The sequence below is a fragment of the Delphinus delphis genome, chromosome X (genome assembly GCF_949987515.2).
Source record: "Delphinus delphis chromosome X, mDelDel1.2, whole genome shotgun sequence".
Lineage (NCBI taxonomy): Eukaryota > Metazoa > Chordata > Mammalia > Artiodactyla > Delphinidae > Delphinus > Delphinus delphis.
Window position 1 is genome coordinate 27,155,356 of NC_082704.1, and position 23,099 is coordinate 27,178,454.

The window sequence follows — 23,099 nt, forward strand, 5'->3', positions numbered from 1 at the left end:
CAGTTCAGAAAAGCATTTGCTTTTTATTTCTGAGCTGGATTTAAATGCATTAAATTATGCATTTATTAAAATTTAGGACATAGCTAGATCATTTTGTAACATTAGTTCTAGTCAGTCTCTTCCAGGGCATCCACACTTTTTTCCCTGTCAGGTCCTAGAGAAATGAAGATGAATGCCCAGGGTGTCTTGAATAGCTTCCATTCTAAAATACTCAGCCAACCTGTTCACCTGAATATATGTAAACACATAGATAAACAAACACACACTCCCATATTTAAGTACTTTATATCATATTACACTGGAAAAAGACTAGGCTTATTTGCTAACCTTGATTCCATTTTTCACCTAAGCAATGTTTACAGCCTGAAGGATCTCAAAGTTGCACCTGTAACAAACGTAACTGCCTTTTATGTGGATGGATCATTTTCCTAGGGACAACAGACTAATATTACTAATGTGCTTACTGATGGATAGACAGACAGACACATACATATATACATGTGTATGTATACACATACTTTAATTAGATCCTATTTTAATTGTTTTGCAGGAGCTGTCTATTTTTTCAAAGCAATCTGAGGATCTCTTAAAAAGCGGTTCTGTACATTCAGAGATTCATGGATTTATTTTGCTTAAAGAAAGGCTCACCTGCAGCAGGACCACTGGATGGGGGCAGCTGAAGATGATGCTTCAGAAGCGGAGCTCGCACTCACCAAGAGGACAGAGAGAAGGGAAAGACGCCTGACCAGCCTATTTTGACCTCACAAGAGTGTTCAGTTGAGAGGAAGAGGCTGCAGGCTGCGCAGCCCCCTCGTGTGGCCAGGAGGTGCACCAGCAGCCTGGCCCGCACAGCCAGGCTGAACAGAGGAATCAGAGCGTCAGAGCTGAAAAGTACTTGAGAAAAAAATCGAACCCGCCAATCAGAATGAAACTGAGATCCAGAGGGGATGAAGTGGTTGATCTAAGAGTACACAGCCAACTGTTGGCAGATGACATGGAAAAAGAAAAGGTACACGACTTCCCCTTCCAGTAGTGTGCCTTTTCTGTTAGAACAGTGATTCTCAACCCCTGCTGTGTGTGAGCACCACCTGTGTTGCTTTTTCTTTGAATAGCTTTATAGATGTATTATTGACACAGAGGTATAGACTGCACATACTTTAAGCGCACAGCTTGAGCAGTTCTGACACACGTACACACCTACGGGGCCACCTCCACAACCAAGATAATGAACATGCTTGTCACCCCCAAGTGTCTCCTTGTGCCCCTGAGTAAACCCTCCCTCTTGCTCCTCCCCAGACCACCGCCCTCCCACCATCACCTGGGGAACTTAAAAAAACTACAGAGGCCCAGGATCTCACCTACAGAGATGCAGATCAGTTGGTCCAGGGTAAGGGCCAGGCATCAGGATTTGTCGAGCTCCTGGGGTGGTTTTAATGTGTAGCCAGGGTTGGGAATCACTGTATTATACAATCCTACTAACCTCTGCGTAGGCGAATCTACTCTATTGGTCTCCAAACCTAATTATCAGAGTCCCAGGTGGAACTTTGAAAACGCAGACGTGGCAAAGTCTCACTGGATAAAGTTTACAATTCAGGAGGTCAAGGGGAGGAGCAGAGATTTGATATTTTTAACAAGCCAATGAAGGTCTGGGCTAGGAGAGAGATTTTTCATATATTTACTGTTTTCTACTTTTTAAATGTTATCAACCTGTTTAAAAAGCAGTTAATTTGTTTAACCGAGTTAATAAATTTTAGTTACTAAATTGGTCAAAAAGTAAAATTAATTTTCAGAAAACCTCTTTGATGAAGGTCTTAACCAGTGTACTGAGGCAAGGAGAAAAAAAGTTTGAGGACTTAAAAGGGGAGAACCAAATCTGCTGTTATTCACAAATGGTATGATGATGGACTTAGAAAATCTAAAAGAATCTATAGAATGATTATTAGAATTAATAAGAATTGATAGAATTAGCAAAGAAGCTAGAGAAACACACACACACACACACACACACCATTCAACTGTAGCTCTATATACCAGCAACAAGCATGAGAGAATACATTTTTGAAAAGGTGACATTTACAATTGCTTTTGAAAATTGAGTGCCCGGGAATAAATCTAACAAAAGTTCATGAGACGTCTATTGAAAGAAACTGTAAACGTTTCATTGAAAGAAAGTAAAGAAGACCTAACTGAGTCCCAATAAAAACCCCAATGGGTTATTTTACTTGTTTGTTTGTTTTTGTGGAACTTGGCAAGTTGATTTCTCAACTTTATAAGGCAAGGCAAAGGGCCAAGAAGAGCTGAGACACTTTTGAATAGCAGCGATGTAGGAGGACACGCTCTACCAGACATCAGAACTTACTATATAGTGATTAAAACAGAGTAAGACTAGCACAAGGACAAATAGATCCGTGGAATAGAAAAGAAAACCCAGAAATAGACCGAGACCCAGATTCTTGATTTATGACAAGTGTGGCGCTTCAAAGCAGAGGGAGGATTTTCAATACATAAATAGCATTCTCAATAACGCTATCTGGGATAGTTGGCTATCCACAGGCGGCAAAGAAGTTGGACTGCCTCTCACACCATACACAAAAAGCAATTCCACGTGGGCTGTAAAAATAAATGTGAAGGGCAAACAGTACAGCTTTTAGAAGACAAGATAGAACATCTTTCTGACCTCGGGGGGGAAAAAGATTTCTTAAACAGGACACACACACGAGAAAGCTAACTGTAAATGAAAAGCGTGATCATTGTTACCGCATTAAACTTAAGAACTTGTTAGCGCGTCGAAAGGGGCCATTAAGAGAGCAAGAAGGCAAGCCAGAGCGGGAGAAGATATCTGCAGCACACGTGACTAACAAAGGACTTATATGTAGAACATACATAGAGCTCCTACAAGTCAGTAAGAAAAAGAGAGATAACCCAATCAAAACTGGGCGAAGAGTTATATACGCACCAGCAGACATAAAAACTGTTCATAGTAACGCTGTCCATAATAGCCCTAAACTAGAAACAACCCAAATATCCATCCAGAATATAACTGATTTTGGTCGATTCATACAATGGGACACTATACACTAATGAAAATGAACAAACTTCACCTACATGTAATAACATGGATAAATCTTCATCCTGAGGAAAAGAAGCCACAGAAAAAGAATCCATTCTGGATAATTCAACTTATATGAAGTTTTTTTAAAAATAGGAAAAACGAAATTACACAGTTTAGAGATACATACAAAGGTGTCAAGTTAGTGGTTTCAGTGTCGGGGGGGGGTGTCATGCTTTGGAAGGGGCACACGGGCAGCTTCTGGAGTCCTGGCAATGTTTTATTTCTTGGGCTGAGAGGGGTTCCATGAGTATCCTCTTTACAATATTTTGTTAAGAGAATATATTCATATTTTGACATACTTTCCCACTGTGTCTATTTCACAATTTAAAGTGTTTTTCAAAATTGAGATTTGCAGGCTGATTTTGGGAACTACTGCTGTGATCTAACTCCTAGAAGCAGCCAAAGCAGATGATCTCATTTCCTCAGTAATTTGAGACCTATGAATCCGAATGCTTTTTATACATTACTTGACGACGCTAATGATGAAGACTGACTGATGAATCTGTATCTGCAAAACGATTTTTCTTGAGAATTTCAAGCCTTTTGTTCATTGAAGAATGTAATCCACATACAAATAATAATGATATAGCTGGCCAATTAATTGCAACAAATACTGACAATTAATGAGCAGACGAATGAAACAGACACAGAAGGATACAGCAACTCTTAGCAAGAGCTATGATTAAAATGCTCCTGATCTCAGTGGTCACAAACAAGAATGCTGCCACAGATGCTGCATGATTATTGCTTTGAAATAATTCAAGGTTCAGATGCTTAGAATAGATCATCTTTCAATACTCAACCCACTTCTATATTCAGGCTGACTGAGTAAAGTGACTGGGGACAGATGGAATATATTTCTCTCGCTATCCTGGATGTGTACAATACTGTTTTTCATATAAATTAACTTTATACAGTCACAGGCAATAATTGGACTAGCTCCATTTTACTATTGAGGAAATTAGGACTCAGACAAGTTAAAGAACTTGTGCAAGGTCACACAGCTAGCTAGTAAGTATCAGGGCTTGGGATTCTAAGTCACATGTGAGTCACAAGCCCATCTTCCTTCTCCACTACATGACACAGCCACGACTGTTGTGTTCATCTATATCTAGAACACACACCATCCGTGTATATGTAGGCGCACACACTCACACACACACCCTTTCCTCTCTCCCTCTGTCTCTCTCCCTTCCTTCTCCCCACTGCCAGAGAGAGAGAAACTCTCTCTATGTAGACAGAGCTAGAAATAGATATATACTCAAATCCCTCTCCCTTTTATTTACCAGTTTAGGTAATGATTTCGGAAAACACTTCAGGGGGGCATTTATAAATCAGAGTAGGGCCAGATTTTCTCACAAGAGAGCATTTTACATTGTCACAGTGATGGAGTAAACAATAGTAATAATAAATGCTTTCAGTTAGATGTCAGCCCGGATAAGATGTTTGGCCTGTCTGGAAATAGCTATCTTTTCCCACCAGTTACATCCTTGTATTGTGCTCTTTTGCTGCTATCAAATGAGAGCAAAGAGGGAATCAGGAGGAGGGAGGGGGCAGGGGGAGAGAGAGAGAGAGAGAGAGAACTGAGCAGCTAAAACTAGGTTAAATATAAAGCTTTTCATTTCAATTGACAAAGAGGTCACTGGGCCATTAGGTAACTGGTTCAAATATCAAACATTCTTGCTCCACATCTCAAAATATCCTTGTCACCCCAAAAGTCCTGCTCCACAGCAGCCCCAGAGGTGGCCCCCAGGGCTAGGATATCTGGAGCAGGTAAATCCCAAGGGAGGATCTGCACTCACTGAAGACTGAGGGGCAGAGAGTGACTTCCCTCAGCACAGCTCTCCCCGTCCAGCAAGGGATCCAGCAAGGGAAACTCGGAATGGAGACTGGAAAGTTTCTCATTAGCTCACCCTCCAACTGCTGCTCCATTCACTCGCTCCACCATTCTCCCTGAGGAATTTATAAGCCCCTCGGGACTTTCCCTCTAGAATCAGAACAAATAAATTCACACTCTAACTTGTCTTCTACCAATGCAGCACCACGGCCACTGGATTTCATTCTAGAAACCTGCACAGGAGGTACAAATGTCTATAGTTTCATGACTCGGCAGATTGTTTGAAAATATCTACCCTTAAACCCTCTCCACCAAAGACACATGAGGGTCATAACGGAACGTAATTAATAATCCTAATAACAATTTAAAAAAGAAAAGCACTGAAGAGAGGTAGAAACAGGAGCTTTTCCAAGACTGCAATAATTCCAGCTAAAGCATATATTTGAAATGGCCTCTGTCGATATGTGATTTCTGACTTGGAGACAAGCCCTGTTGGAAGGGGAACTACATGCTTTTGAACTAGTTGTAAGAGCCTTGCGATCAGAAACGTTCTCTAGACCTGGCAGGCTTCTTTTCACCTTAAAGCAGCTAGAGTCCCACCCACCCCACCCCCGGCCCCGGTAACTTACCAGCCCATACAATAACTTCTCCAGGCAAAGATGGGTTTTTGCTTTGAAGTCTCATTTAGAACAGAGGGGCAGGATAAGGGAAATAATGGCTTTTAAACTCAGAGCGAGCCAACTAGAAGGGGGTCTTATCCTCTTGGTGTTTATTTCTTGGACCAAATTTCTAACCCTTCTCTGAAGCTCCCTGTTGAGATCAGGGACAAACAAGATGAAAGGGAGAAAAGCAGAGGAAAGGGAACAAAAGAACTTCAACCTCAGGATTCTTAGCCCTCAGGGAAAACACAAACAGGATGAGTCTGCGTGTTTGATTCTGCGTCCCCGGGATGCCGGGAGGAGTGTTAAGGAGGATAAGTACACCAAAGACCCAGGCTTTCTGAGTGAGCTGAATCAAGTCTATCAAAGTCTGACATCTGAAGGACCACGGCTCACATCGCGGGCTGAGAGCCACAAAGGCGTTATTACCTGTGGAGGCCCATTTGTCTGCTATGTTGCTGTGAGGGGGAGGGGGAACTGGTTATACAGCCCATCCTACCCTCGCCCACTCCACCTAAACTCAGACAGTATACGGCAGGCTTGCTGCTACCTTCTTTATCGAGTCTGTCTGAGCTTATGAGCAAATCTGACAACTCTAATTTTTTTGAGAGAGAGAAAAAGTATGTGTTCGGGTAATGGCCACCTTACTCATTTTTCTTCAGAGGACAAGAAAAGTCATTCCGAGTATGCCTGGGATTGATACGGAAGGCATATGTGCTTGTAAAGGGCAAGAAGACCTCTGAGGAGCCTCCGCTGGCTGGATCCATCTGTGTGGTGGACCGAAAGATTTTTCCTGACCTCTCTTCTCTTGGTTCAACCATCTTAACAACTTTTGTGCAAATATCTCAGCCTCCTTTTAAAGCTCTTTTGGGGGAATAAGGCACACTTGAGAATCTACTGAAAGCTGTGGACCTCGTCCTGGAAAACTCACACACACGCACACAGACACATACACACACACACACTTTTACATATAACTGCAGGGAATTCTTAGATCTATTAGAATCCATAGATAGAACCCCCTCAGGGGTCCATGGACCTAAAGTTAAAGAACCTCTGGTCTAGGAAAAAAAGTTAACATTTATTGAGTACTTACTATATGTCAAGCACTATTCTAAGTGTCTTAAATAGATTTTCTCAGTCATAACAAGCCCATAGAGCAGGTACTACTGTTCTCTATTTTATTCATGAGAAAACAGTGGCAGAGAAAGTCACTTGCTCCAGGTCAAACAGCCAGTAAGTGGCAGAGCCTCGGTTGAAACCCAGGCACCCTGGCTTTGGAGCAGCTCCTCTTAGCCACAAAGCCACAGCTGTGAAATGAAACAAGTGGAAGTCATTTCTTTGCACAGACCACTGCTGTAGCAGTTTCCTTTTTGTGTATGTTGGAGGGTGGGCAGGCATGTGGATAATTTGTGTGTCCAGAGGTCTGAGAAAGTAGAGATGACGTGGCAGTGGGTGGAGGAGAGACGCTTGGCCGAGTGGTACATGCCTACTACTGACTACTGTGCAGGGCACAGAACAAAAACTAATCAGGCCCTCTCTTGGCTTCCAAGGAATAGGCCTGTGGTGCTGACACTGGCCCTTGAGCTTTGAGACCTTGATCAAGTAGCCAGTTGAGATTAGTTCCAGGGTCACAAACTTAAACGCCTACAAGGCACCCGGAAAGCAAAGCAAATGCGAGAGGAAGGCTGGTGTAAGGCAGTGGCCATGGGAGGGGGGCCGTGACCAACTGGAGTGCGTGTCCTGTCTCAAAACATTCACTTTTCACAAGCCCCCAAATCCCGTGAAGGCCGAACAAAAGACATCCAGCCTGTGCGCCATCAGTCTGTGACCTCTGAGTAGACCGTTTCCTTTCCACTCTCTAGGTATTTCCAAGTCAGGAGTGCGGGGAATGCATTCTGTAAGCAAGGGACACAAGCTAGCCCGTGTGACAGTTAACGGCGTGATTTCCATTTTGTTAGAACCACGCTTTTCCGTGCTAACCAACCAAGCAGTAGTTCACTAGCAGACAAGTCCTGACACCAGAGGGGAAGAACACTCAGGCAGTGACAGTACACATCACATACCTCATACAGAGGGAGCATTCAAGGTCAGAGGCGTCAAAAGATGCGAGTGGAACACTGAGAGCAGGTTTGGCCCCCGGAGCAGCGGGAGGATCTGTGGTTTAGAGAGCAGAAGTCAGAGCTGAACCAACCTCGGTTTCACAAACAGCACTTCTGAGGCAAAAGAACCCAATTATTTTTTCAGCCTGCCACTCTCACCACCTCCCAGAGAACTGATTTAGTGGCCACGTGAGCCACTGAGAATGAGGTACCCTGAAACAGGCGCTCACGGGCTTCCAACAGTCCCATAAAGAGACGCGCAAGTCAGGGACCGTCCGGAGCCCTGGGGGCTTCCTTCAAATGCAACAGGCGCCTCACTCAACAAGCGGCGGCGGCAGCAACTCCGCGGACTGAGCCAGGCCTTCAGAGCTGACACTGAATCTTGGCACTGCCAGCGCTCTGGGAAAGGTATCAAGCTGCGGCTGCCGCTTCTCAGATGCCTGCCTACGGGAACACGACTGGGAAGGAGCGGAGTGAGGCCTGATCGCGCTGCCCTTGTCCTACGTTCCCGGAATGGGGATGGGGGTAGCCAGAGGCTGGCCTGGAAGGAGGTGACACCACCGAGGGCATGAGATGTCACTACTGGATGCCGTGCTCTCACAGAAGCCCCACAGGCACCCTGGAGGCGGCAGAGCTGAGAGCTGGGCCCCGTGCAGAGCCGCGGAGCCCTCCCGTGGAGGGTGAGGGACCTCCGCATAGTGGTGAGCCGGGCCCTCCTCCGAGCCGCTTGCCCCCCGGGGAGAGTCCGCACCTGCCTTAGACGCTTTCCTAGGCACCTCGGGGTCTTGGGGCTCGAGTTGGCCGCGCTTCCTTTTCTTCCCCTGGCATTTGCCGGTCTTGCTGGAGGCAGCCTGGGGAGAGGCAGCGGCCCCCTCCTCCTCCGCTCCATCCTGGTCTTCGGGGCCGTCTTGCTGCCTGTCCCCTTGCACCGGCACGAGGTTCACCGGGCTGCCTCTGTGCCCCCCGGCTGCTGCCGTCTCCTGACCAGAACAATGTGGGCGCTCCAGCGTTTCCTGGAAAGGAAGAGCCGAACATCAGGATCTCCTCATGACCAACGTCGTCCTCTGATACTTCTCCCCAGGGGCACAATGAGAAGATACCGCACAGTGTTGATCATCTAGAGGACGTGTAGCTTAACTGATGGGCGGTCACAGGGCACAGGCAGGCCCAGCTGGGGCGGAGCGGAGGAACCTCTGTCCGAGGCGAGGACAGAAAGGCGTGCGGGGAGAGAGTCTTTGGGCCGCGCTGAAGGGGGTGATGGCAAGTGCAGTGCCAGGCCCCGCTCCCCTCCAAATCAGTCCCCAGTCACTACCTGGGGGAAAACAAGGCATGCAGTGCAGCCAGGGTACATCCAGCCACTCAGTACTTCCTCTCACCCTCACTGCCATTCCGGGCCCTCCTCGAGCCCCACACCCAACTCCCAAAGAACTTTCGGGAAGGCTCTGGCACAGGTGTGTTCACAGGCCTGCCGAGTGCCCTCACGCTCCAGAGCTATGTGTTATACTGGTCAAACTAGGGACAAATTAGTCTTTTCACTAGATTTGGGGTGAGAAGTCTGAAAAAGAGACAAGATCATTTGGCAAAACGATCCATAATGTCTCTAGCCTTTTAAAGAATTTTTGTCCAGGAGAAGGACCTAGGAAAAAACAAATCCAATGACAAGGTGTTTATGCAGGTTTACCTAGAGAACCCCTCTCTACTCCACATCCACAGCACATGGGTCAAAACGCTCACGCTGTTTTCTCCCCTCCAACTCCAACCAAAAAAATTGGTAGATAGATGAAAAATGGGCAGTGCACAGCTGGGAGAAAATGATGAGGTACGGAGAAAAAGGATGTGGGTTTTCTGAGTCCCTAACCTGGGGAGTTCAGGGGTTTTTTCAGCACTGTGGCACTGCCGCATCCTTTCCATGAGCCCCAGGCATAGTCTACACGGTACACCGCTTTGCAAGGCAAAGTCTGGGTGGAAACCCAATCCCTGCTCCCCAGCTGGCTCACATGGGAAAGCCAGGGGTGCTACTTTTCTTCATTTCAGATTGAGCTGCCATTAGAAGTCACCCCAGGGACTTTGGTTCAGTGTTAGGGCTCTCAATCCTGTAATAATGATCTCAAACACGTATTGAGATGCACTAGGGGTGCTTTGATTTCAGGAGATACTCTAAGTTCTGCCCCCCCACCCTTTTTTGAGTCAGGTACACCTGCATTTTATTCATTCTCCAGAGCGGGGAAAGAAGTCAGGGAGATGTAAGATTCTCACCTGTCAGAGAATCCAAGAAGCCACAGAGACCCCAGGGCTCACATACAGGGGAGGAACACGGATAACAGATGGTGGGCAGGCAGAGGTCCCGAGGTGCCTAGACCTTCAGAGCTCAACTCTGCCTTCACGTCTGCCCTTCTGAGCCCCAGCCTCTGCCCACTTGCCCTCTGCTGGGAAAGCTAGGGCCTGGAGACCATCGTTTTCAAAGACTCAAATACCTGCGACTCCCTAGGTCGCTTCCCTCTCCCCCGCTCCAAATATGTATTGGAAGTCTACTTACGTGTAAGACACGGTGCAGGAATATGAAATTACCTCCCCTTGGGGATCAAATGGAGTTGTCTTTGCACAAGGAACTTAGCTGGGAGCAGCTTGCACAAACAAAAAGCAGGAAAGGAGGGGCTGTCAGGCCCTCTTCCCAGGCTCCGCCCCTAAGCTGATAAAGCCACCCCGACTGAAGGGCTCCAGGGGAAGTGGGCCAGATCCTTTCTAGTTCTGTCAACTCTCTCTTTCAGCTGGATCCGACCAAGAACTGAAAACTGAACGTAATAAATCATCAACCCCGGGCCCCCGCCTAAAATCCAATTTCATCTTTAGGAAATAGCCTTCTAGCGAAGAACGCAGCCATGAGCGACTCCATTTCTTCTTTCTCGGGAACCGAATGAGGTAGGAGAGTGAGGGCTCACTCCCCATGTTTGCCCACAAAACAGCCGAACGAAGAGTCACGAGCGAGCTGGGTGAGTGGAGTTTTACCTGTGACAACTTTGGTAGATTATGGCTGGTGCCTTCAGTAGCCAATGACTCTACGTGTTCCTTTAATCTAGGGTGAGGTGCCAACAGCTTCAGGATATCGGGAGAATGTTCCTGAGAAGCCCCCGGGAATGATGGTGAAAAGAAACTAAGGAGAAGCTGTGACATAAAACAGAAGACTTCACTACTTAAGTTTCTACAGGTGCTTGGGTGAAGGGTGGGGGGAGGAAGGGGCAAAGGGCACAGCTTGCGGGGCCAAACTCCAGGGAGGAAGCCTTGGACCACAGACCCCGACACAGTGGGGTAGGGGTCCTCACTTCAGCGCATCGGAATTGCCTGGGAGCTTAGGGAAAGTCCAGGTTCTAAGTTCCCATGCCCGGCTCCCCCAGGTCTGAAGTGTGGCCCGAGAATCTGGATTTTGAAAAGGCACTACAGATGCCTTTGTCACCCTAGCCAGAGGTACAAACCACCACTCCACTGCTGCCATTCCATAGAAATATCTGCAGGGGGATTTCAAAACCTACCTAGGAGGAAAGAGGCAGAGGTGAAGACGGGAGAGAAACATCAGCTGGGGGACCTGGAGTCGTGTCGGCGACACCCCCATGGGTAGAAGGTGACAAATGTCATCGAGGTTCCTCGCTACTTCTTCCCACCCTGCCCATTTTGCTCCCTCCTCCTTGAGCCTCGGACCATGAATCCCTTCAGCAGTGAAATGTCCGGAAAAGCAGAACCCAACCTTCCTTCCTCTTCTCCTAGTCTCTCCTCCCCGTTTCTGGCCTTCACTTTCCAGAGAATATCAGGTATCTTCCAGGACCGGGGGCAGGCCGGTTCCAGTCTATGGCTGGCTTCCTTTGCAATTGATAAGCTGGGGGCAGTGGTGCGGGGGCAGGTAGAAGACCCAGAAGGGACTGCGAGACAAAGATGTGCGGACGCGCGGACGCTGCGCCATCGGCTGCCCACATCCTTGTTTCAGTTCTCCCCTGTGAAAGCGCCAGTCATCAGCATACATACGTATCTATCATGTGTAACACAACACAGGAAGGCAGGTCACTCACTTCTAAAACATATTCACAAGTTTGCCACTGAGACCCACTAAAGGGCGCTCCACCCTTTGTTCTGGGTAATAGGGTATTAACTCATCAGGAGAATCTGACCGAAACTCTGACCAAACTCTCTCTGGTTTGACTTGCTCTTTTGCTGGGCCCCAGCAGTTCCTTCATGATGTTCCTTCTGATGCCAGCACTTTCCACATAGCCAAGCCCTGCTCGTCCCTCAAGGCTCAGCTCCAGCACTACCTTCCCCTACTCCCCCAGCCTCCCTGATCTCTCCTGTCCTTCCGTGTTCTCGACTGCACCATAAGATAGCACCTTACACTACACAGTCTTGTGTTAGCCTCAAATTGCATTGCAGATGTAAGTCTGGTCACCTTCTGGAGGGCACGTGACAGATGTCCAATAAATACTCATCACACTGGATGGAACTGAATTAAGACACTAGCCATTCCAGGGCCCAGGGAGAGGCCTAGGGTTCAGACCCAAAGTCTTCAGACAGATGCCTCTATCTCCTCCCAGCTAGGAGTTGGTAAAGGAGTGAGGTGGGGAGGTACTGACAGTGACCAGGGCCATAAATGCCACCTTTCAGAGGCTCCTCCCGAGTGGCCCACCAGGACCAACCCACCTCTGAAGCAATCTCCCTGGAATTCTCCCAAAAAGAACAGTATCAGCCATAGGGCATCCCAAGGTACAGGGATAAAAGGGTAGAGTGCGGTGAGAGGGATAGAGAGGCAGAGAGGGAACTTGAAGGAAACAAAGCAGAAGCAACAGCAGCGCTGACCTTCTTCCTTTAATACCTAAGATAGACTAGGTCTTCTCAGTGGCTTTGGAAAACAAAATTTGGGGTCGACTCTCAGTGGGAATGAGCATTCCACCTACGAACGGAAGTCAATTCCACTTCAGTGTCTGCCTTTGAAAGGCCCAAATGGCTCAAGAGGGCAAAAAAGAATCTGAGGTAAATACAAACATTAAAAAGAAACCCAGGCCTGTGAGTGGCTAAGGCAGCTAATTCATCCCAAGTGAGCCTGGACCATCTCTGTCATACCTTTATCCCTGGAATGGGAACAATCCAGTAAATAAGCACAGCGGAGGTCCTCAGTGTTCTTAGGTAACTGCCATGCCCTCGCCACACTCAGTGGAAACTCGCCTCTAAATACTCACCCCAGCTTCAGAACTCTGCAACACTCGTCACAGGCAAATGCTCGCTTGTATTGTCTGAAATTTATATTACACTATATAACAAGTGCAAGATTGTAAGGTAGGTCCTTGAGGACTGACACTGTGGCTTATGCCTCTCTGGGTCTCAGAGCTTAGCACAGTGTGTTCCCCTGCCCCGCTAAGGCAGCTGTGGAAATGACACTAGGTGGTCTGTAAAATCGGGCTGTAAAGAGAGATCAATCCAACTGATGATACCAGAGCCTCTCAGGCCAACTGGGAAATGGACAAATGAGAATAAAGGAACCACTCACTCCTGTGCCCAACACCTGCCTCTTCTGGCCTTTGCACACTCTGTCCCCCAAAGTCAAGGCCCTTCTAATCGCCTTTGTCCATCCATCCCAGACCCGGATAATTCCATTGCTGTTCTCCCCCCAGCCCCAGCAGTGGGTGCTAAGACTCCTGACAAGGCCTCCTGGGGCAGCAGGATGGTGGAGCAGCTCACAAGGCAGACTCTGGAAGCAGGTGGAGTTGGGTTTGATTGCTCTTTCACCAATCACTAGGTGTGTGACCTCAGGAAAGTCACCAAGCCTCAGCTTCCTCATCTGTCTCATCTGTAACATGGGCATAAATAATAGTACCTACCCTCATAGGGCCATTGGGGAAATTAAATTATATCTTCCCCATAAAGCCCATAGCACAGTGTGGGGTGCACAGGAAATGCTCAATAAATGTTAGCTGTTATTATTATTATTACTCACACTATGGAGTGCAGTTAAGATTTGGGAAAGGGTCCACAGCTTGGAGCAATTCTCTGCCACCAGCGCTCTGACTAACCAGGCCAAAGCAACTTCCCGGAAAAGAAACCTTCTGTGAGAGGCATAGCCTCCAGAGCTCAGCTTCCCCTAGTTCATTGATTTTGCTAAAGATTCCTTTCTGGGGCCTTCAGAAACCACTCCTGTCTCTTGTGCCCTTTCTTCATCCACTGCTCTGCCAAACTGTACTGGGACAGAGGCACTTGGGGAGTGGCGGTGAATAGGGAGTGGGAGAGCAGAGGCCACCACTGATTGCTAACATCCAACTTCCAGGCCAGTTAGCCAGACCGTGAGAATACATTGCGGAACAGTAAGCAACGAAGTCCACGAATTGAGGTTGCTTGAGCCTTCACTAATGCGCCCAGTATTTAAACAGTAACATCCACATTCTCCCAGGACTCAAGAGTTGGAATGACTGTTTGCATGTATTGTAATAGTCCTTGACTTATATTCTGTATGTGTTGTATTTCTAGCAAAGGAGCTGAAGGTTGGAGTTCTGCATATGGCAGGGCAGATGGGACCCAACATCCCTTCTGAGGAGCTGGCTGCCCTGTGTGACTGGTGAAGCTGTGACTTAGCTAAAGAAAAGTTCTACAACTGCAGGCAGCCTCACACACAGGACCTCTTGCCAACAGCCAGAATCTCCTCAGGGGGCCTCCATCCCCAAGTTAACTTATTTGGTTTTATTTTGTTTTGTTTGTTTCCCACTGACAACCCAAACCCCGAGTCAAAGAAGCAAGAACACCCCTCATCAGCTCCTACAGAAATGCAGGAACTGCTCGATCTGATTGTACACGCCAAAAGGATGGTGCTTCCGGGCCATCAGTTGGCACTTGTGTCTCGCTCCTGTCCCCTCAACCCAGGGAGCCACCCACTCAGGACCCCCAATCCCAGGAAGGGCAGTTCCCTCACTCCCCCCACCCTGGAGAGACAGAGGGGTGGGGGCCCACTGGGCAGCTGGACCTGACGTCATCTCAACTCACCCTTTGGGCTTCAGCTCTTGCTCTTTTGTTCTTTCCATCGAGGGACACACAATATAGAAACTCCCTTAGTGCTTCCTCCACCTTGCCTAGGGTGGCTAAGGCTTGCGCTTTTCTGAAGTGTGCCTGGAAGAAAACATGAGCATTCAATCCCATTCTTATCCACCTCTTGATGCTGCTATCGTTCATAACACCAGCTAACTGCTTCGTGGGTTTTCATTGTCGTGTGAAGGGTTTTAAAAGGACTATCTCATCTATAGCCCTACTAGGTAGGCAACTGTTCTGAAGCCCATTTTCAAGGAGATAAAACTGAGATCCAGAGAAATGACTCACCCAAAATAATAAGAGATTGTGGAATCAAGTTTTGAGCCTGGGACTGACTGATACCGAAGCCCAAATTCTCAACCACTATGCCTCCGCCTCCCTCTCTCCCGGCCCCACCACTGTATTGGAGGAGGTACCAAATGTAGCAAGAACCCCCATTTGAGCACATACTAACCAGGTTTCAGGACCTGCCTGGATGGACCTTCCTGGTAACTGGTCTGTCAAGCAGAGACCTAGTCCATCTTACCGGCTGAGCGACCACCTACACTCAATGATCATTTATCAGAAGAGGCCCAAGTGAGCCAAGGCATGTGATCTCTCCAAGACCTCGAAGGTAGCTAGTAGCAAAGCTGGAACTAGAACTGTGCCCCTCCCCGCGAAGCAGACCGCCCTTTGGAGGACTAACCAGGGCCTGCGCAAACGCTTTGGCTCCGGTGGGCTCAGCCCCCTCGCCACGTCTTCAAATAGCATAAGAAGCTTTAGGGCTCCTCAGGGTCCAGACCCAACTGCCCTGGGAGAGGTGCATCCTGGGGAAGAGTGAGGAAAAAGAAAAGAGGTGGGAGGAGGGCTGCCTCCTCTCCGTGCCTTAGGACAGGTGCTCCTGGCAGCTTGGCTTGGAGGCTGCCCCTCAGGGGCCTGCTCCCCACTCCCTCAGCTCCACGGCTGAGCCCGAGTGTAACTTAGTGAAGGAAATAATGCAGGGTGCAGCTGCTGGGCACTCTAACATGCGGGGCCTCCCCTTCCGACATGCCTCTGCAGGCCGCAGTGCCCTCCGGCTCGGGCCTGGCTACAGGGGCCAGCCGGGATCTGCCTTCCTGAACAGTGGCCCCTGCTCCAAGCCTCCTGGGGGCCTCCCCAAGAACTCCCCCTCCTTCTGGAGCCGGATGCATGGCTTGTTGCATCTTCCCAGCAGTGCTCCGGGGGCCCTCAGGAGAAAGGCTTGTGTGACATTTCAGGGCGGCTAGAGGGGATAAGTGTTGGCAGCCTCGAGAGGCTTTGGGATCTGACCAATCATACCAAGCAGCCACGCGTATATACTCCAGCTGCTCAGGGCCGCCAGCTCACCCTCCTGGAGCTGCACCGCCTGCAGGAAAATTTGAGAAGCACGAGCCCTGGCTGGGGGGCTGGAATAGGGCTGCACGTGATGAACTCCTCCCACAAGGGCGTTTCATATAGAAACGGTGGGAAATATGCAAATCAGGGTGTGAGGCGGCTCTGAATCAGAAGCACCGTTCAAGTCTTCTCTCGACCCGCAAGTCAGCAGAGGTCTCTCGTCACTGCCTCTCTGCTTACGCCAGCACTTTGGGGAAATGAACTCCTGTTTAATATTTCCACCAACTCTTCCTTCACTGGGGAAGTCACTTTTCCTGTTTCATCCAAGATGGTCCACTGCTTACTCAGCCTTGTTTCCCACTGCACTGTCGAGGCCCCAACCCTTAGGGGGCCTAAGCAGAAAGAGTTGCAAGAGAAGTCCTCTTACGCCCAGGCAGCTCACTGGCCCGCACCACTACAAGGCCTGAAATAGCTCCCACTGAAGCTCCTGTGGGTTAAGACTTCGGTGACTTTGAATAAACTGTAATTGTGCTCCTTGGGAAAGAGAATATACTAATCCATCATCATTCATGAAAACCTTCTCATGAAAGAACATACGAGATTCACTCTGACATTAATGGCCCAGTATGCAGCTCCACAATGTTTTATCTGAAGTTCCCAGATCCTGAAAACAGTCTGATAATCCAATATTTTCATAAGCTTGACATCAGAATCATTAGGTGGCAAAACCTCACCTAAAACGATGTGTGTTACAGTCTTTGTCCCACTTCGTGTGTATTTTCATGTAATATCCTGCAGAAATAGCGTGTGTGACTATGGGGCGCTGTCCAGAGCTCAAACCTGGGCTTTGTGAGATTGGGAACATTCTGGATTCTGAACATATCTGGCCCCACAGGATTCAGATAAGGGATCACAGCCTTGGATGAGTTGGGGTTGTGTAGAGAGAGCACCACACCAAGAGCCAGCGTTACAGCTCACAGAATGGTCTCTTGGCCATGCTCACCTGTAACCCTCACTGCACCCCTGTGAGGCGATCAGGGCAGACAGCAAGATCTTCCTTTTGCAAACTAGGACACTTAGGGTTCAGAGAGTGAAGCGACTTCCGCATGGTCACTTAGCTTGCAGGTAGTAGAGCCCAGGCTCAAATCTAATCTTCTAAACAAAATATTGAAATGTGGCTGAGGGCCAGTCCTGAGGCCTGACAGAGATGCAGAAAGTGACACTTTGCACCCTGGCATCTTGAGAGATGCTGAACCTGTCTTTCTCCCCACCCCTCCACGTGACCTACATGTTTAGGGGAACCGGCAGGCTGACTGACTACATTAAGGACTTGAGATGGCAGAATGAGCCAGCAATACTTCTCTCTCCCTCCTGTTTCTACTGTCCTGGGAAAAGAATGATGCTGTTGACGGCAGACACATGCAACGCTATGTGCCAGGCACTGTTCTAAGTGTCTGCGTGCATTAGCTCATGTAATTCTCACAACAAACCCTGTGAAGTAGGTGCTTTGAATATCCTCATTTTATAGATGAGGAGATGAGGTACAGGGAGGTTAGGTAACTTGCCAAGGCCGCACAGCTAGTAAAAGTAGCAGAGCTGGGACATAAACTCAGGCAGTCTGGCTCCCAAGTCCCTGCTCTAGAGAGTCACAAGGCCCAGGCTGCTCTGCGGGTCATCAGTGGAAGATCAGGTTGGGGAGGAATCCAGCTCCCTTGCAGATCCCTAAGTCACCCTTTGTCAAGGGACCCCCCAGCTCCTCTGAAGAGCCTTCTCCCTGCTCTGAGTGAGGGAGGCGGTCCTTCCTGCCAGTTCCGGTCTACAGTACAATTCCTTCCCATCCCTCCCATCCCACACTCACCTTAAACCCCATGGGGCGGAGCTTACATGCTATTTCTGCATCATGCAGTGCATCCTCATGAGACTCCAAGGTGAAATAGATTTGAGACCGGTTGCTGTAAAGCAAGTGGTCATTTGGAGCTGCCAAAATGAGAAAAAACAAACAAAAAAACCTTGAGCAAAATGGCAAGTTATCTAGGACTTTTCTGCTAGGGACCCAAAGGCATAAGCTCGATCTCCAGCCCTAATATTGCCCTGCCTACCACACCCCCCAGCCACTCTGGGTCTGAGCTTCCCCAACTGTAAAGAAGTCATTTTTCCCCTTCTCTCAAGCAGTTCCTTAGAGGGCCTGTGGTGTCAGTGGTGCATTAGCAACTTTGACTCTCGCGCCCTGGAACTCTCGCACCCTGCTTCATGGCCATGGCTAGCAACTGGCAGCCTGGCTTCTGGGTGAGGTATTGCCCACAAGGAAACAGGCCAGGGAGGAAGGAGAAGGGGATGGCCAGATGTGACCCCCATCCTTGCCACCAGGAAGACAAGTCCCAGTTAGTCTCCCGGTGATATCAGCGACATCTCTGTCTACAAACCCCAGCACACGTGAAGTTCTTCTGAAGAAAACAGAAATGCATCTGCAAGCCTCCATTCTCTCATTACAGATAGGCAGATGTGAATGGACAAGGCTTCTGGGAATAAAGTGATGTTGGCTCTCATCAATACTCTGAACCACTAGATGCCAGGGCTGGAAAGGCCTTTAGAGATCATCTGGCTCAATCAACCCATTCTTCAAGGAGAATCAAGCCCAGAGAGGGGAAGGCACCTGCTCAAGTCTAGCTAGCTGGCCAGACTCATTACTAACTTGCAGACTTTGAATCTGGGGTGGGAGACAGGTTCCTTTTTTTCCGAAGGGGAGTGTAGTACTTCGAATAGTAAGGAAGAGAGACTGGCCATCTTCCGGCACCAAGATACTCTTTGTTGGGGAGGTCCCTTTCCTCTTAGAAGGGTGAAGAGGTCTTGACATTTTTCACCTTGACTCCTCTGGTGGTGCAAGGAAGAACCCCCAGGGGAAAGTGGTGACAGCAACAAACGGGGAGGAGGAGGAGGGCAGGAAGGGGCTTTCGTGGCCCTTGGGGGTCGGCTGAAAGGAATGGAACCTCCCTTGGAGACCTGGGCTTAAGCGGTTGCCACCTGTCTACGTCATACTGCCCTGCTCTTCCCCAGGGACTGGGCTCCACCTTCTGCTGCGGGAACAGGCTTTGTTGGGGTTTTTCCCCCAGGGGTGTGCAGAGGGTTCGCCTGGGTGCCTATTACTTGCTCTTAAGACATCAGTCAAGAGTTTGCAGTCTCCTCTGTCCCTTTCCTTGCAGCACACACTGTGCTTTGCTTGGGCACACGGGGTCTCGTTCCTCCCCCTCCCCCACTACCTGTTGCAAGCTCGGGTGGAGATGCAACACGTGGAGGCGCCAGCCCACCCCCTCCTCCACCCTTCCGAGTGGGGCTCAGGGCACCCTGGGATCCCAGAGCCCTGTCTGCCCAGCCCTGTCGCCTCCTCCCCGGCACGCTTCGCCAGACACCGCGCCCCGCCGCCGAGCTCCTGGCAGCCGGCCTGAGCTGGGCAATACCCGCGGCTCGGCGGCCACTTCCTGGGTCCAGACGCGGGGGGTCGGGGAGGGGGGAGTCGTTCCCTGAGGGAACTCGGGCGCCCTAGTGCGGCCCGAGGCGCGGGACTGCCCACATCGCCCTTGAGGCCGCAAAGACCACCCATCCCTCCTCAGGCGGCACGGGAAAGCGGGACAGAGGCGGCCCCCTTGGCAGCCAGCCCACGGTCCCCGAGGATCCCCGAGCCGTCGCCTGGCCGGTCGCCCTCTGGTCTGTCGGGCTGGTGTTCGAGGCGAGAGCGCAGGCTGCGGGCGGTCGGGCGCGGGGGGGGGGGCATCTATTTCAGCCGAGGATCGTGTGATAGGAAGCGGTGACAATGAGTCACAGGGCGACGGGGCGCGAGCGCTCCCCCCACCCCGCCCGCACACGCTCCCGGGATGGTTTCCGAGGCGAGCGTGGCCCACTTCAGCTACCTCAGCCGTTACACAATCCCGCCCGCCCGCGCGGAGGAGGGGCCGCCCGGCCCCGGCCGCTCGCGGCCCTTATGCAACCAGTGCTCTCCTGACCTAATTCCACGCCGGACCCACCCCACCGGGAGCCGCGGCCCCGGAAGGGACAACTCCCGGCAGCCACGGCGGCCCCAGGCCGGGAGAGAGCTGCAGACGCAGGCGCCGACCGAACATCCCAGGCTGGCGGGAGCCCAGAGGCCCCGGCGCGCGAGTGGGAAGGGTGCGAAGTTCCCCTGCTGGCCCGAAAGCTACGGACAGGTGTTAAGAGGGGCCCGTGCGCGCAACGACAGAAGGAGAAGGCGAGCCCGAGAAACAGACGGTGACACGGAGCAAGAGCCAGAGTGACAAAGATACGGAAAGAAAGAAAAAGACGGAGAAACAGAGCGACACAAACAGAAGCAGGGACTGAGACACGCAGAAACACACAAGCTAACAGGAGACACAGAAGAAGACAAAGAGCAAGGAGATAGACAGAGACCCAGAGAAAGGGCCATGAACCAGCAGAGACAGAGAAAAAGTCGGAGACGGAACTCCAGAGCCCCCCTCCCCCACTCCGGTCGCGGTCCATCCCAAGGTCCGCGCGCCCTCCTCCGCCCGGGCCCACCCCGCAGCTCCCCGCCGGGCTCGTGCCCCCACCCGCCCCGGCCCCGGCGGCACGGTGGCCTCACCCAGCCTAACTGCCTCGTTGTACTTGAGCAGCGCCGCCTCCACCTGGCGCTCGCGGTACAGCCGGTTGCCCTCGTGCCGGAGTTGCGACGCCCTTGCCGGGCCCGGGAACAACTTCCCGAGGAGGCCGCTGAGCACCACGTTGACCCGCAGCGGCGGCGCCTGCTGCCCAGCTCGCCGGGCCCCGCGCGCCCGCCCGGTGGCCACCATCAAAGCGGAGAGTTTGACCCCGCACAGCGCACAGCGCCGGTCGGCTGCCCGCCCGCGTTCCAGGCACAGTTTACAAAAGGTGTGTCCGCAGGACAAGGACACGGGGTCTGAGAGAAATCCATGGCACTTCCGGCACTTGAAGCCGTCCCACACCTCGGTGGCCTCGGCGGCCGTCGCCGCCCCTGCCTCTTCCGCCGCCAGAGCGCAGCTCGCCCCGCGGCTCCCGTCCGGGGGCTCCGGCGCCGGCTCCTCGCCTTGAGGGACTTTCTCGGCCAGGCAGCGCACCAGCTGCTCCAGCTGCTCGGCCACCAGCTGCTGCCGCTCCGAGAGCTGTCGGTACACCTCGAGGGCTTCACGGAGGCGCCCCCCAGACGCCAGGGCGTCGGCCTGCGTGAGCAGGACTTTGCACTCCGGCGTCGAGGCCCTCGGAGGACGCTCCTGCGGCGGCGGCCGAGTCGGTAGAGGTGCGGGGCCTTCTGTAGCCGCCTCTGGGTGGGGGCCCGTCTCTCCGCGGGCCGGTGATGCCGCCGGCTCCGCCAGCTCTAAGTTGTTGCTGCAGAGCTCGGCGGGCAAGCTCAGCATCTGTTCAGTCTGAAATGAATCCATAGGGAGAGGGACATGCGTGGGGAAGAGGCGTCTAGGGGCCGGGGATGCGGAGCAGGGAGCGGCGGCTGGAGGGAATCGGGGCTGCCACGGCCGCCGCTCTGCCGCTCGCCGGTCCCTGCAATGCCTCCGCGAGCTCCATGCCGGCCGCCCCGCGCCGCCTAATAACTGTCTTGTCTCAGCAAAGTGTTATATAAAACGACACCACGTGACGCGCCGCCAAGCCGCTCATTGGCCGGCGGCGGGGCGATTGTTACAAAACCAGACAGTTTTGTAACAGTGTTGTGCTTGCTTCTGTGGGCTTAGCTTTTCTTGGCTTCTTTTTGCGGTTGTTTGTATTTACACTCTGTCTTAGTTCCCCCTCGCAATGTGGTTCCTTTTCGGAAGACGGGGAGAGAAAGAAAAAACCCAGCGTCTTCTCCTGGACTTCTCCGTCTCCAAACCCTACCCCATCCCTCCTCCAAACCCGTCAGCAAACAGGTCCTCTCTGCCAGCCGCCTGCTAGCGGTCCCCTCTCCCCTCAAGAGGCCGGTACCTCGAGGCACGCAGTCCGCCAGGTCTTTAGGGACGCCGGAGGCTTGCCCTCCCAGGGGCGACGGCGGCTGTCTGCGAAGGGAAGCGGGTTGGGAGGGTCCCCGGGCAGCCCCCACTCGGGTACCGGCCCGGCTCCTCACACCCGGGGTCCCTGGCCACCTTCCCCAAGGAGTCCCCCAAAGGTAGTGAGTGCGGTTATCCGAGGGCGCTTGATCTCCTGTGCCGGGAAAGACTCGGAGCAGCGGGCCCGGCGGGCTCAGCAGTTTGGCGGCGCTCGCTGAGCGGAGAGGGACATGCGGAGAAGATGCGCTCGCCGGCTAGCGCCCGGAGGAGGCCCCCCGCGCGCCCCGCTTCCTCACCTCTCTCTCCTCCAACGCTGGAACCTGCGCTGGGGCGGGAGGCCGGCGCCCCGGCCCTGGGGGCCACCGGCAGGATGGGCGCGGCCGCGAGCACAAGGACTGCTGGGGTCCGTGGGCACTCCGGGAGCGTGGGAGAACGGCGGGCGGAAGGCGGGAACCCAGAGCGCTGCTCGGGAGAAAGTCCACGAGTCCCGGCGCACTCCAGCGGCCGGCCCCGCTGCCTGCCGGTCCGCCGCTCCAGAGCGGAGACTTCCGACGCAGGCGTGTCACAGTGGGGGGCTGCGCCCAAGCCGCGATGCTTGGCTCACAACGGCTAGGGGTCTCAAGGGTGCCCCGCTTCCTTCCAGAAGGCCAGAGTGAACCGCCCACCCCACGTCTCCCTCCCACCCCCACACTTCGGACGGGAGCCACTCGCTCAAATAAGGGTCCTGCTGCTCCAAGCAGGGAGGTGGGGTCTGGACTTGTCTCCGGCTCAGTGGGCCTGCGGAGTCGGCAGGCTCTCGGTACTGCCTGGAGCCACGGCCGAGGTAGAATGCCGCCGCAGAGGCCTGAGGACCTACAATGGGCGCCTGCTCTGGCCATTTCTTAGCTGAGTGACCTTGGGCAAGTGATCTAAAACTCTGGGAGCCATCGTTTTGGCTTCTGAACCAGTGTCAAGGATGACTAGTTATGTTTCAGAGCTGGGAACCACAGG

The 23,099-nt window shown here is 51.8% G+C and overlaps 1 protein-coding gene across 3 annotated transcripts in view; it reads right to left on the reverse strand.

The window, feature by feature from the left end:
- The window catches only part of LONRF3 (LON peptidase N-terminal domain and ring finger 3), a 36,270-nt gene extending 14,607 nt beyond the window's left edge, over nucleotides 1–21,663 (reverse strand). For 2 of the 3 annotated variants that reach the window (XM_060002299.1, XM_060002298.1), the window contains exons 1-5: nucleotides 20,702–21,663; nucleotides 17,951–18,069; nucleotides 14,719–14,841; nucleotides 8,462–8,723; nucleotides 7,675–7,765 (exon numbers count right to left, since the gene is read on the reverse strand). In XM_060002299.1, the coding sequence (XP_059858282.1) occupies nucleotides 7,675–7,765; nucleotides 8,462–8,723; nucleotides 14,719–14,841; nucleotides 17,951–18,069; nucleotides 20,702–21,515 (1,409 nt within the window). In that variant the 5' untranslated portion in view covers nucleotides 21,516–21,663. Of the gene's footprint in view, nucleotides 1–7,674; nucleotides 7,766–8,461; nucleotides 8,724–10,716; nucleotides 10,873–14,718; nucleotides 14,842–17,950; nucleotides 18,070–20,701 lie in introns of all 3 variants that reach the window. The other variant, XM_060002300.1, reaches the window with a different exon arrangement.
- Between the last annotated feature and the right edge of the window lie 1,436 nt (nucleotides 21,664–23,099).